This window comes from Pongo pygmaeus, chromosome 2, assembly GCF_028885625.2.
Source record: "Pongo pygmaeus isolate AG05252 chromosome 2, NHGRI_mPonPyg2-v2.0_pri, whole genome shotgun sequence".
NCBI lineage: Eukaryota > Metazoa > Chordata > Mammalia > Primates > Hominidae > Pongo > Pongo pygmaeus.
This window is the reverse complement of record NC_085930.1, coordinates 149127145-149140870: the sequence shown is the minus strand read 5'-3', so window position 1 is coordinate 149140870 and position 13726 is coordinate 149127145. Positions and strand designations below refer to the sequence as shown.

The 13726-nt window shown below is 42.1% G+C and overlaps 1 protein-coding gene across 1 annotated transcript in view; it reads right to left on the bottom strand.

The window, feature by feature from the left end:
• Positions 1-13726, bottom strand: part of CLSTN2 (calsyntenin 2) — a 639444-nt gene that overhangs the window by 139589 nt on the left and 486129 nt on the right. The window contains exon 5 of the mRNA XM_054480135.2: positions 7932-8081. Within this exon, the coding sequence (XP_054336110.1) occupies positions 7932-8081 (150 nt within the window). The remainder of the gene's footprint in view (positions 1-7931; positions 8082-13726) is intronic.

The following is a 13726-nucleotide window of genomic DNA, read 5'->3' as shown; positions in this document are numbered from 1 at the left end:
ATTTCTATCATCTCCTTCTATAATCGGAGTTCTGGTAGATCCTACCCATATCCCGGCCTTTAGCACAGAGTAGGCCTTCACTAAAGGGTTAACTAATTCACTCCAAAAAAAATATTTCTCACCAGGTAATATGCATTCAATTTCAGTGTCTCTCACAATGCCAATAACTAAGAGCAACAAATCTAGCCAGCATTAGATTAGTTGCTGGTAATCTAATGCTGATTAGATGCTGTCTTTCTGCCACTGTCTTTTCAACACAAAAGTGTTAGACACACTCAGGTGTCTAGTAAGTATTTTCTGCATGGCCTTAGTCAAAGTGAAGTTGACGGAAGCAGCCAGACCTACCCCAGACTTATTAAATAAGGATCTGCATTTTACCAAGATCCCCCGCTACTGACTCATGTGCATGTTCGAGTTTGAGAAGCACTTCTCCAAAAGCTACCACCCTTCCTTCCTAATGAAGGACCTGTTTGTGGCATGGTGGAAGAAACAGTGCAGACAATTTGACGCACCTGGAGAATTATTCAAAACCCAAAGAACAGAGAGAAAATGGTTCAATTATGTGGCTGCATCTCTTTTTCCTTTTCTTTTAAATAGGACATCTTATTGGGAAGGTAAAAGGAACCGAAATCGGTTGGCCTGTGGGAGAAACTCTTCCAACTGGTGGTGTTGTGTGAATTGCTGCTGAGCAAGGTGTAATTAGCTGCCATGGGATCACACTCATGGATGAGGTGAGCAGACAAAGAAGGGCTCCTTGGAGGCTGGAGAGCTGATTCTTCAGTCTGGGGAGCCTCAGACACAGAAAAGCTGAAAAGTCCGGCCAGCAACACACCTGGGGGAAAATAGTGAAAGTCCACGAGGAAAGTCTCTGGTGGCTCTCTTCTAAAGGGAATAATTTTGCATAAAGGGATAGTGAAATACTGAACTTTGGGTTCATTCTAGCAGAACAAATAATGAATACAAAATCTGACTTGTAACAATAAAAGGGAAAATGTACCAAGTAAGTGTTGTGGAAGATAATCTTTTCAGCTTGAAACATAGAAAAAGATGGGCCAAGGGATTAAAAAGAATAAAGGAAAGCATAAACAAGGGATGCATTTCTCCAAACAAAATAATGTAAAATAAAATAAAAACTAAACAAACAAACAGAAAAACCCCAAACTAGCAACTGAATTACAAACGATCTTCTAAAGGACAGGTCAGTGCCCCTGTAAGGAGGGTTCAGCAGGGACATGTGGCTAAGCTCAATCTCTGGCTGGGCCCACTGCTGTTACTGCCACCCTCACCCTGACAGCCTGCAAGGGTACTACATCCTCTGCAGTGCTCTGGTCCACAAAGGGACGCAGGTCCTTCTCCGAGTCATCATAGCACACACAGGCCCAGGCTTGGGTAATTTCATTCAGTTGACAAGAGGGAAACACTAAGAAGACCAAACTGGGTTCAGTGTATAGTGCTCAGGTGATGGGTGCACCAAAATCTCACAAATCACCACTGAAGAACTTACACATGTAACCAAACATGACCCATTCCCCAAAAACCTATGGAAATAAAAAAAAATAAAAGAAAATAGAGAAAGCTTAGAAACACTCAACTTGAGACATGTGCACACTGGATCCCCACAAGGCTATCTAGCAGCCCATTTAGAGGATTCTCCATCTCTTGGAGTGTCTGTAGCCCTCTTCTTACTCTATGTGTAATGAGATCCATGCCCAACCCCTCCACTATCAAGTACATATATCCAGGAGACTCAAATCTCCATCTCTAGCACATACCTGTCTCCTAAGCATCAGATGTGACAATCCCACTGCCCACTAGACATTTCTGGCACCTCGCATTGATCTTTTCTCTAAAATTGACTCTTTAGCTGCTGCACATAACTCTTTCTCCTTCCATGTTGCCACCTCAGCGACTGGCACCATAATCCATCTGGGGGCCCATGTGCCAAATGGGAGAGGCAGACCTGTCCTTCTCTTCCTTATCCAGTTTATCTACCATGGTCCACTGAGTCTATCTACTATTTCTCAAACCTGTTCCCTCTTTTTTAATTTATATATATATACATTTTTTTTTTGAGACAGAGTCTCACTCTGTCGCCCAGGCAGGAGTACAGTGGCACAATACCAGTGCACTGCAACTTCCACCTCCCAGGTTCAAGTGATTCTCCTGCCTCAGCCTCCCAAGTAGCTGGGATTGCAGGCATGCACCACCATGTCTGGCTAATATTTTGTATTTTTAGTAGAGACAGGGATTCACCATGTTGGCCAGGCTGGTTTCAAACTCCTGGCCTCAAGTGATCCACCCGCCTCGGCCTCCCAAAGTGCTAGGATTACAGGTGTAAGCCACCACACCCAGCCCTGTTCCCTCTTTAAATGATGCTTTGTAGACAATAGCTCATCTGCTGAAGGTGAAAAATACCATATAAGACAATAAATAGTAAAAGTAAAAACAGTACTCTTAGAACTCAAACAGGCTATTTGTTTCCACAGATGACTCCTTACTCATTCTTTCTGGCTGGGCCCCATATAACATCAGGTAACCATAGGTCCTTACTAGGAGGACAACATTCAAAACCTCTCCTTCCCATCCTAACTACTCTACTAAGACCCTGCCCTTAAAGACTTCAAAGATAGCTTTTGTACGTCATCTCCTTCTTACTCCCTTAAGACAGACAGTCTGTGCTATAACTAAATGTTTGTGTCCTCTCCAAATTCATATGTAGTTCATATATATATGTATACCATGGAATACTATGCAGCCCTGAAAAGGAATAAGATCATGTCCTTTGCAGGGACATGGATGGAGCTGGAAACCATTATCCTCAGCAAACTAATGCAGGAACAGAAAACCAAACACTGTATGTTTTCATTTATAAGTGGGAGCTGAACAATGAGAATACATGGACACAGGGAGGGGAACATCACACACTGTGGCCTGTCAGGTGGCAGGGAGGAGGGAGCACATCAGGAAAAATAGCTAGTGCATGTGGGGCTTAATACCTAGGTGATGGGCTGATAGGGACAGCAAAGCACTATGGCACATGTTTACCTATGTAACAAACCTGCATGTCCTGCACATGTATCCTGGAACTTAAAATTAAATTAGATTTTAAAAAGAAAGACTGCAAATTCAAACACTTGGCATGGGAGGCAAGATGCAAGCCTGTTATTAGCATGTGACCTGCTGCAGGTGCATCACTTTCCTAGTTCCTAATTTTTCATCCCTGAAAACTAGAGGTACCTCTAAGCACACTGTGAGTTCTCAAAGCTCAGAACAAAACAAAGAGACGTAGTTCTCCCTTCCACTCACACAGGTCTGGCATATGCTTTGAGCCATCCTCTTCCCTGGCCAACAGAGAATGGGAGTGTTCCCTTCAGCAAAGTTCCACCTCACTGCAGAGTGAGCTGACCGTTATCACCTATTCAGAATTACAACCTCAGAATACAACAGAGAAGACAAAGCTCACATAAGAGCAAGATGTATGTGCCAGGCACTCTGGGCTTGTTTTCTGGATGCAAAGCCTTCCTTCCTCCCCTTGCTGTAAGCTAAACCTTTGATAAGCCCCACCCTGCCCATCGGTGAGTGATGCTAGCAAACACACTTGTAGTTCATGCTTAGGTGATGGATGGAAAGTTCAGTGCCATGGGCTGCAAGAAGTGTGGTTCTGCCCTAAGGAGAAGATAAGACCAACCCACAGAGAAAAGACAGGAATTAGAAAACCATAGCCTTGGTAGATAATACTTTGGCCAAGGTCTGAAAGGTAGGCAGCAGAAGAGCCGGGGTGTGAGATGTCCTTCTGTGCATAGCTGGGTAAGGCCAGCAGCATTCAGAGAAAGCCTCTTCTGGTCCTGCCCATGGAAGGGGCAATTGTGATAAACAATGAGGGCCACTGCCCTGGGGCATCAGTGGAGTCTGAGAGCAAGTCCTCATGAGCCCTGAGAAGGAAGGAAAGGCTCCAGTTGTGGGCAGGGTCCCTTGCTCTGGGAAAGCTCCCTGGAAGAAGCTGGCCACAGTAAGGACTGGGTGACATGCTGATTGGGAGTGCCTGGGGGAGGCGGGAGCTCTTGGGTGTAACGGATTGGATTCACTGTGCTGCAATCCCCTCCTGCTTAAAAGGAAATGGCTTACAACAGGTACCAGAATTCAAACTGCCAAAGTCCATTTGCTTGGTTACTCCAGTTGCTTGTGAGAAGTCAGTTTGGGAGGGGCCTCTGTTCTCCCAGAATTAAGTGGAATTATGTCTGGCAAATGCATACAGCCCCCTCTCAGCTGGATCTGAGGGGGTTGAGGCTCATTGCAGCTCCTCACCCTGACCTCAGAACCTCAACCACCCACCCTCCCCTACCACAGGCCCCTCCAATCTTGCTTTCCACATCTCTCCAGTCACAGCCTTCTGTGCAAGCCAAACTGCTCTCCTCATATTGTTCATTGGTCCCCTGAATGTTCTCCCCTCTCTGTGTTCCTTGTCCATTTACAAAGTGCAGGATTCACCCCATACTGGCTCCATGAAAAGCCAACCCTTTCCCCCAAGGCATTTGATGCCCACTCACAGTAAGGGGCAGTCTGCATCATCTGCAAGTAGCAAGCAAGCCAGTAAAACATGGTTCGTTCCAGTTTGCTCTACACAGCTGGGAGAAGGGGCAGGACAAGAGACACACAACTCAGACCAGTTGTGGTCAGTTCTTACCTGGAGAAAGGTGAACTTCCAGTTAAGAGGCTGCAGCCCTGACCAGAGATATAAGAAGAGAGAATAGGCCCCAAGATGAGTGAGTAAGAGTTGAGGGTTGTCCAAGTGGAGGCATGAAGTGAATTAGTAGGCTGGGAGGAGGAGAGGAGGTTCCTCTCTAGGTCTGGGAGCTGGGACAGGAATGGTAGAAAGGCCTTATGGCCTGTTATAGATATCAGAGAGCCTGGAGGGCCTGTCTATGATCTGGAAGCCTATTGGGGCAGTGACTGAGAGAGAGGACATCCCAGACTCTGGATCTGGATACTAAACACAGTTTGGCAGTTTGACTTCTTGTACCTGTTCTCAGTCATTTCCCTTTAGGCAGGAAGGAGTTGCAAGAGGTAAGCTGGAGGGAAAAAGATTAAGGATGAAGAACTCATTGTCAGCTTCTGCCACTACAGGCTGGCAGCTGTTGGGAATAATGCTCAAAAACCTAAGGAAATTGAAAACTCAAACAAAGGATCCTTAGCAGAGCAATTTTACTTCTGTGCAGAGGGGTGCTTCTCCTTGGCCAGTCGCCATGAGAGCACACCTGAACAAAGAGGCAGGAGAGCCTTTATTCCTGACGCAAGTCCTGCCCCTGTACCCTTTCCCCATTGGCCGGGGTCAGGTCACACAATCTGAACTAATCCCAGTTGCCTAAACATTTGAACTTTCCTTAGATAGGGTGGGCACGTAAGGGAGAGAGGGGAAAAGGGGAAGGGGTGTCTGCAATGAGCTAGAGAGCTAGTCTTCTTTCCAAATAAGGAAAGGAATGTGAGCTGGTACTGATAAGCCTGGTACTGTGGCATGTCTGGGCATGTAGCAAAGGCAGAAAGGAAAAAAGAGAAAAAGAAAAAATGGGTGGTGGGGGGTACTACGAATTAAAGAATAAAGGATTGATCAGGCTATTTGAAGAGAAATCTCATCATATCCCACACAGCTAAGGCAGGGAAGCCACTAAGAAGTAGTTGATTCTGATGTTACATGAGTTTAAATCACTGTGCCTGACACTATGAATGGATGCAGGGAATTGCCTCTTCCCTGCTTTCTTTATTCCACAGAAAGGTACATTTTTTTAACCAAAGTTTTGCTGACCATTCCTCCATCATTAAACACTTGCTAAGTGCCTGCATCATGTCTGGTTCTGTGCTGGGCACTGGAGACACAACAGCAAATGGGCACCGGCCTTGCCCAACAAGGTTTGTCTGGAGCTGCAAACAGCAGTGTGCACTATAAGGTGGTGCTCAATACATTCTTCACACAGAGTTAAGCATTGTGACCAGGTTTTTCTTTGCATACATTTAACAAGTACAAATTCTGTTAGGAAATTACATTTAAATATAGGAATAAAAATGTAATCACACATCTGTAGGCACCTCATTTGTCAAAGTCAAAGAAGCATTGGGACTATTCTCCTGATATAGCTGTGTGTTTTGCTTTTCCCACTTAAATTCTCATTGTGAACATATTTCATGCATACAGAGTTTATATATTCTTTCCAGGTTTTCTCTTCAAAGGCCACACCTTCACTGGAGCTAATCCTCATGAGTTAAAAACAAAACAAGGTGAGTTCTTCTTAACTCATATACCTTTTCTTTCATTTATCCATTCATTCATTCATTCATTCATTCAATGACTATTTCTTGAGCACCCACAATTGGCACTAGACACTGCACCAAGCTTGAGAAATTCAGTGGCGAACAAGACAGAATTCTGTCTGCAGGGTCCTCGGGTCTAGTGAATTATAGCCAATCAGAGCTCAGGCTCCCTGAGGTTGGGAAAACAAAGTTTCCCACTCTGGCTTGTCCTTCTTTCTATGTCTCTTCCTTGATCCTAACAGACTGACACAAAGATGACTCTGCTTTGTTCTTTACCTCTCGTGTACCTTACCTGTGGTTCCTCTACTGAGCATTTCATCTTTTCTACTTTGTTCAAAGGCAAAAAACTCTGGCTCTCTCCAGAGGTGGGTTAAATTCCCCTTCCAATCTTTTCAGTTTTAAGTTTTAGGGAGATCAAGTTGTGCAAGGGAGGAGTGCTTTGAGAACTGCCTTCTGAGGGGAATGATGTGAGGCAGCTTCTGACACAGGTGTCCTTACTTTGTACCATGATGTCCTGCCAATCTGACTCTGATGAATTGGATTAGGAATGAATAACTGACTAAAAGGCAGTCATTCAAAGACTGACCAGAGATTTATAGGGTGGTCTGGCATCAGTCTTCCCTAAAGGGATGTGAGTGACGCCAACTCTTTCCAGGGAATTTAAGAATTAAAGATAGCAGAGAGAGAGAGAGAGAGAGAGAGAGAGACAGAAAGAAAGAGAGAAAATATGAGAATATAAGAGGGAGGCAGAAGCTTAAAGACACACCAAGAGAAGGCAGTACACAGAAATGAAGCACTTTATGAGTTATGAGTAAGCAATAGCCTGCAGCATCTTCAACACATGAAGCAGAGACAGGGAGTCATCGGGTAGCCAAAATAATGGTGCAGAGATAATTCTAGAATCCTTGCTCAGCCACCAGATCTATTGGCATCACCATTAAAGCTATTATTATTCCACAAATCACTCAAATCTCTGTAAGGTCCATCTATGCAGCTGTCCTCACCTTCCTTACTTGCCCTCAGTTCAGTGATAAACTCTGTTATCTAAGGGTGACCTAAGCATTTCATTTTCTTTGCATTCTAAGAGATCTAAACTGACACAAAAATCCACCTCCATCCAAAGCCATTGCTTCTTCATTCCCAGAGTCAACATTTTATACATTCCCTAATCCAGAGTCTGGATTCTGGGTCTCCCGCCTCTGCCTGTGTGCATTCTGTGTGAGCACAAAGAACATGACGACTTTCCCCAGGTGTTGATCCGTGATGCAAAATTTGAAATGCATCAGGTAGACCCAGCACCCTAGGGTAAAGTGAATAGGCTTGCCGGCAATTTCTCCTACATGCTGTGAGATAATTACTATTGATCGAAGATGTCATGAGATTAGAGAAAGGGAGCACTGGACAAACTGGGCACATGAGTTTAGAGGAGATGTCTTTGACATTCTCAGATGAAAAATGGGGATAATATATCACCTAAGAGTTGTGAGAATAAGCAAGCTACTTTATTTCTCACAGCAAAGTGACTGTACTTTAAAAAGTTATGTGTTGTGATGATTTGAGGACAAGTACACCACCTTCTATACACCAGACCATGCTGCCTTCACACAAGACTGATAAAACAGGCCCACCTTGCCAGCCGGGCTTGCAAACTGGCTTCACGTCCACCTGCACCAGCGTGTCCTGAGCAGCGGGCTTCTGTCCACAGTCGTAGGCGGTCACCAGGATCTCATACTGGTGTTGTTTGTCATAGCTCAGCTTCTCAGTGTTCCTGATGTTGCCTGAGGAACAGAGATGTTCAAAAGCATTTCAGGTCAATTTAACTACACTGTACTTCTCCCAAATCTCTTCTCCACTCCACCCACCTTCACAAGAAGAAAGTGACCCTTTTCCTTATCTCTTTGTAAAACCAAGGGCAAACAGGAGCATGGCTCCACTTGTAGCCTGCTTATGCTTTGGTGGCAAATTCCTGGGAACCCACTGGCTGAAGCCACCTAGCTGCACAATAGGACTGCCAGGGAATTTCGAGCACACGCCTGGAATCCAACTGGCTTGTGTTTATAAGTAATGGGCTGCCAGAAGACTTCCTCCTAAAGTACAGCCGTGTGATTGTGTCCCTGATGTAGGGTAAAGACCATTCATCTGCAAGGATATCTCTGGGAAAAAGATGGAATTCAGAAAATGTCCTGACACATATTTTTTAACATCTGGGCTTGTCGCCAGAAATGTTCACTGCCTCATCTCACATTATTTTTGCTACCAAATAGGAAGTAAAATCAATAAGAAAACGTGTGACCTCTCTTCTGAAAGCGACATAGAATAACACACTTTTTGCCCTGAAGAAGACATTTTTCTTCTCTAAGAGAGACCAAGTAACTTTTTTCTGAGTTGTTTGTGTGTTTTTGCGCCTGTGGGTTTCATATTATGGTTCTGAAATAAATATTTGGTAATTAATAAGCAAAATTTTAATTCATTATTTTTGCTGAAATACAATTTTAGTTCCAAAGAACTAATAAAGACCTAAAGTGCATTTAATACTTTTAAGCTTTAAATTCTAAGAGATTAAAATATTTTGCTGAGAATAATTTCATTCCTACTACTTTTTTTTTTTTTTTGGCGGCAGAGTTGACAGCAAATTAGAACTCAAATGTTATCATCTTTTACCAGAAACTAAATTTTAAAAATTGAAATTAAAAAACACATGAACAAAATAGTCTGGGTGCAGTGGCTCACATCTGTAATCCCAGCACTTTGGAAGGCTGAGGTGGGTGGATGGCTTGAGGACAGGAGTTTGAGACCAGCCTGGCCAACATGGTAAAACCCCATCTCTATTTAAAAAAACAAAAATTAGCCAGGCGTGGTGGTACACATCTGTAGTCCCAGCTACTCAGGAGGCTGAGGCACGAGAATTGTTTGAACCTGGGAAGTGGAGGTTGTAGTGAGCAGAGATTGCAACACTGTACTCCAGCCTGGGTGACAGAGCAAGACTGTCTGAAAAAAAAATCAACAAAATAAACAAAGAGGTAATGGCTGACTCATATATATATATATATAGAGAGAGAGAGAGAGAGAGAGAGAAATTTTTTTTTTTTTTGAGACAGAGTCTGGCTCTGTCACCCAGGCTGGAGTTCAGTGGCATGATCTCGGCTCCCTGAAATCTTCCACCTCCTGGGTTCAAGTGATTCTCCTGCCTCAGCCTCCCAAGTACTGGAACTACAGGTATGTGCCACCATGCCTGGCTAATTTTTGTGTTTTTTGTAGAGATGGGGTTTCGCCATTTTGGCCAGGCTGGTCTCGAACTCCTGATCTCAGGTGATCCACCTGCCTCATCCTCCCAAAGTGCTGGGATTACAGGTGTGAGCCAACATGCCCAGCCTGACTCAGGTATATTTTTATATTTCATCAAAACTAAAGAAAAAATACCTAAATGAGCTTTCTTCTAACTGCTATGTATTGTTTATGCATATTGAGAGAACATGGAATGAAACAAGAAAGCTTGGAAAATTAGAAAAGTCAAATAATGCTTTAAAGATTTTTTTTTTTTAAATGTCCACCAATTACACAATATTAATGAAACAGTATTGGTACCAGGCCATGAGCAAGTGCTGCACATGTGAATCTATGTGAGGGTGGGAGGAGCAGGAAATGGGAAGGTGAGGGTCTGAGACAAAGTTCAAGTAACTTGTCCTGGACGCTGACTGATGTCCAGGAGGGAATACGAAGTTGTCCAAGACACTGGATCAATAATTAGAATAATCAGCCGGGCACAGTGGCTCACACCTGTAATCCCAGCACTTTGGGAGGCTGAGGTGGGTGGATAACAAAGTCAGGAGTTCGAGACCAGCGTGACCAACAAGGTGAAACCCTGTCTCTACTAAAACTACAAAAATTAGCAGGGTGTGGTGGCAGGCACCTATAATCCCAGTGGCTTGGGAGGCTCAGGCAAGAGAACCACTTGAACCCAGGAGGCAGAGGTTGCAGTGAGCCGAGATCGTGCCACTGCATTCCAGCCTGGGCCACAGAGTGAGACTCCGTCTCAGGAAAAAAAAAAAAAAAAAAAAAAAAAAGAAAGAACTAGAATAATCTATTCTGCTATCTTCTCTGGACTATTTCTAACAATACAGCTTCATCCACCAATTTGAGATAGAATTTAGTTAACAAAGTCAGTCAAAAATATCTGAATAAAAACGTATTTGATGTGTTTCTAGCTTAGTGGCTGGTGTTCAGAATCCCTTTCATTTCTCCTCAATTATTGTTTCCCTCTCAGTTCTGAGGGCCTGCACAGGTCTGGAATGACTCAGTATTGGTTGGTAACACTCAAACTTATATGTGGTTATGGTTATCACAGGGGAGGAATTCTGTCAGGTGGAAGCACTTTAATATAACCATGAGAAGTATATTTTCACAACACCACATTGAATTTTGAAAAAAAAAATTAACTTTCTTTAAAATTAAATGGCCCTCAAAAGATACTCCTCTTACAAAAGGAAGGCCCAGAGTTTACAATGTGTACAACATTAAGCAGACCAAACACTATTGATTGTGGTAGAAAAATAAACACACAAGCTGAATCCTTGGCTCAATTTGTTGCAGGTCTACTTCCATAACAAGTCTTAATGAAACTGAGAAACTAATTTACCTTCTCCACCACCACCAACTTTGTGCATGTGAAAATGAGTTTCAAAGCACAGAATTTGAAGCATTAGTTAAAAACTGAGGGTATAGTATTGTGACCAATCGTTGCATGGGAGAAGGTCATATTTCAATAAGATACACATTTAAAATTTTTTGAAAGCTCAGAAAAGTCACCTGTTTTGCTTCTGTTACAACTGTATCTTTTTCTCCCATATTTGAATGATTTTTCTATCACTATTTTCTCAGGAGACCTAATCCCACAGTTAACCACGGTGAACGTAAGTCCCTGGAGCTATTTCTCCAAAGGAACTTGAAAAATTCACCTTCAAAGAACAACCAGTCCCTACCTTACACATTAGTTTAGGTATTTTTTTTTTAAACTCGGAGAGTGGGGGCTGAGGGGATGAAACAGACATACTGACCAACACTCTTCTAGTAGAATTTAAATGGGAACAACCTATCTGGAAAGCTACTTGGCAATATATGCCAGTCAGTTTGAAATTGCTTATACCTTTTGGGAGTGCAATTCTTCCTCTAAAAATTGATTCTGGAAAAATGATACAATTGCAGATACATGTGCAAATATGTTCATCTAGTATTTATTGCACTGAAAAATAGCCTGACACTATAAGGGAAAAGCTAAGTATAACGTCTATGCATAAGATGGATTGTTGTTCAGTAGTAAAAGTGGTGATTATAAAGATTGTTTAAAGATGGGGAAAATACATATAATTAAATGTTAAGTGAATAAAGGGAGGACAGACAAATGCAAGGATATTGTGGCCCTAATTTTGTTTAAAAACTTTACAGAAAAACTACTGAAAATTTGGCAAACAACGATTTAATGGTTAACTGTTAACAGTGGTTACTTTGGCAGGATTATGGGTGACTTCATACTTCTCTGTGCTTTCCAAATTTCCCACACAAGGCATATAACGCTTTTCCATTCATATGGGAAATAAGCATTTTCATTCACTTTAAGAATGAGCAGGCTTTAGGATACATTTGGCTCAGAAGCATGAATCCTGTTATTCACTAGGGCAGCCTTCTGACAAAGAGAGAGCCCAGCTGAGGCTGCATGAAGACCAAACAATTGCTTGAAAAGTAAAAAATCTGCCAAGTGGTAACTGGGTGTCGTTGAGAGCCTACCGCTCCCTCCACTGTCATTCTCTAACATGGCTGAGTGGCTGGCTTGTGCCAGAGCCTCCAGTATTTTGTTGGCATCAGTTCAGGTAACAATCACACTGTACCAGTACAATATTCAATTTCCATTTTACTGGTGAGGGTCTGAGACAAAGTTCAAGTAACTTGTCAAAGAGCACACAGACACACACATACGAGTGGTAGATGCAAGTGTGGGGTCCACCAACTTGCGGGATTTTTTTCCAGCTTTATGGAGGTATGATTGACAAATAAAAATTGTACATATTTAGGGTATACAATGTGATGTTTTAATATATGTATACATTACTAAATAACTACCATGATCAAGCTATTTAACATAAGCATCATGTCACATAGTCACCTTTCTTGTGTGTGTGCGTGTTTGTGTGTGTGTGTGGTGAGCTCAGTTGAGATCTACTCTCAGCAAATTTCAAGTATATAATGCATTACTATTAGCTATATTCACCCTGCTGTACATTCTCCAGTATTTATTCATCTTATATTAATAACTAAAGTTTATATGCTATGATCAATATCTTCTCTCTTTTCCCCCACTCCCTCCCTAAACCCTGGCAACCACCATTCTACTTTCTATTTCTGTGAGTTCAACCTTTTAAGATTTCACATACAAGTGATATCATGAGGCATTTGTATTTCTGTGTCTGGGATATTTCACTTAGCATAACGTCCTTCAGGTTCATCCAAGTTGTTGCAAATGGCAGGATTTCCTCCTTTTTTTAAGGTTGAGTAATATTCCATTGTATGTGTGTATCTCCCACATATTTTTTATCCATTCATCTGTCAACAGTCACTTAGCTTGTTTCTGCATCTTTGCTATCATGAATAATGCTGCAATAAATATGGGAGTGCAACTATCTCTTCAAGATACTGATTATTTCCCCCCTATGGATACATACCCAAAAGTGGAATTGCTGAACCTATGGTAGTTCTATTTGTAATTTTTTGAGGTAAATTCATGCTGTTTTCCATAATAGCTGTACCAATTTACATTTTCACCAACAGTCTACAAGGAATTCCTTTTCTTCACACCTTCACCAACGCTTCTCCTCGTGGACTTTTTGACAGTAGTCATCCTAATAGTTGTGAGGTGATAGCTCATTGAGGGTTTGATTTGCATTTTACTGGTAGTTAGTGACATTGAACATCTTTTTGTATGCACGTTGACCATTTATATGTGTATCTTCTTTGGAAAAATGTCCATTCACGTCCTTTGCACATTTTAAAATCAGTTTGGTTTTTTTTTTGCTATTGTGTGTTATATGAGTTCGTTATATATTTTGGATAACTCTTTATTGCATATATGGTCTACAAATAATTTTCCCATTCTGTAGGTTGCCTCTGCATTTTGTTGAATGTTTTCTTCACTATGCAGAGCTTTTTAGTTTGATATTGTGTCACTTGTTTAATTTTGCTTTTGTTGTCTATGCTTTTGCTATCAAATTAAAAAATCGTTGCCACTACCAATGTCAAGGAGCCTTCTCCTTATATTTTCTTCTAGAGTTTTTATAGTTTCAGGTCTTATGTGTAAGTCTCTAATCCATTTTGAATTTATTTTTGTGTATGGTGTAACAGAAGGGTCCAATTTTGCTTTGTTTTGCTTGTGGAT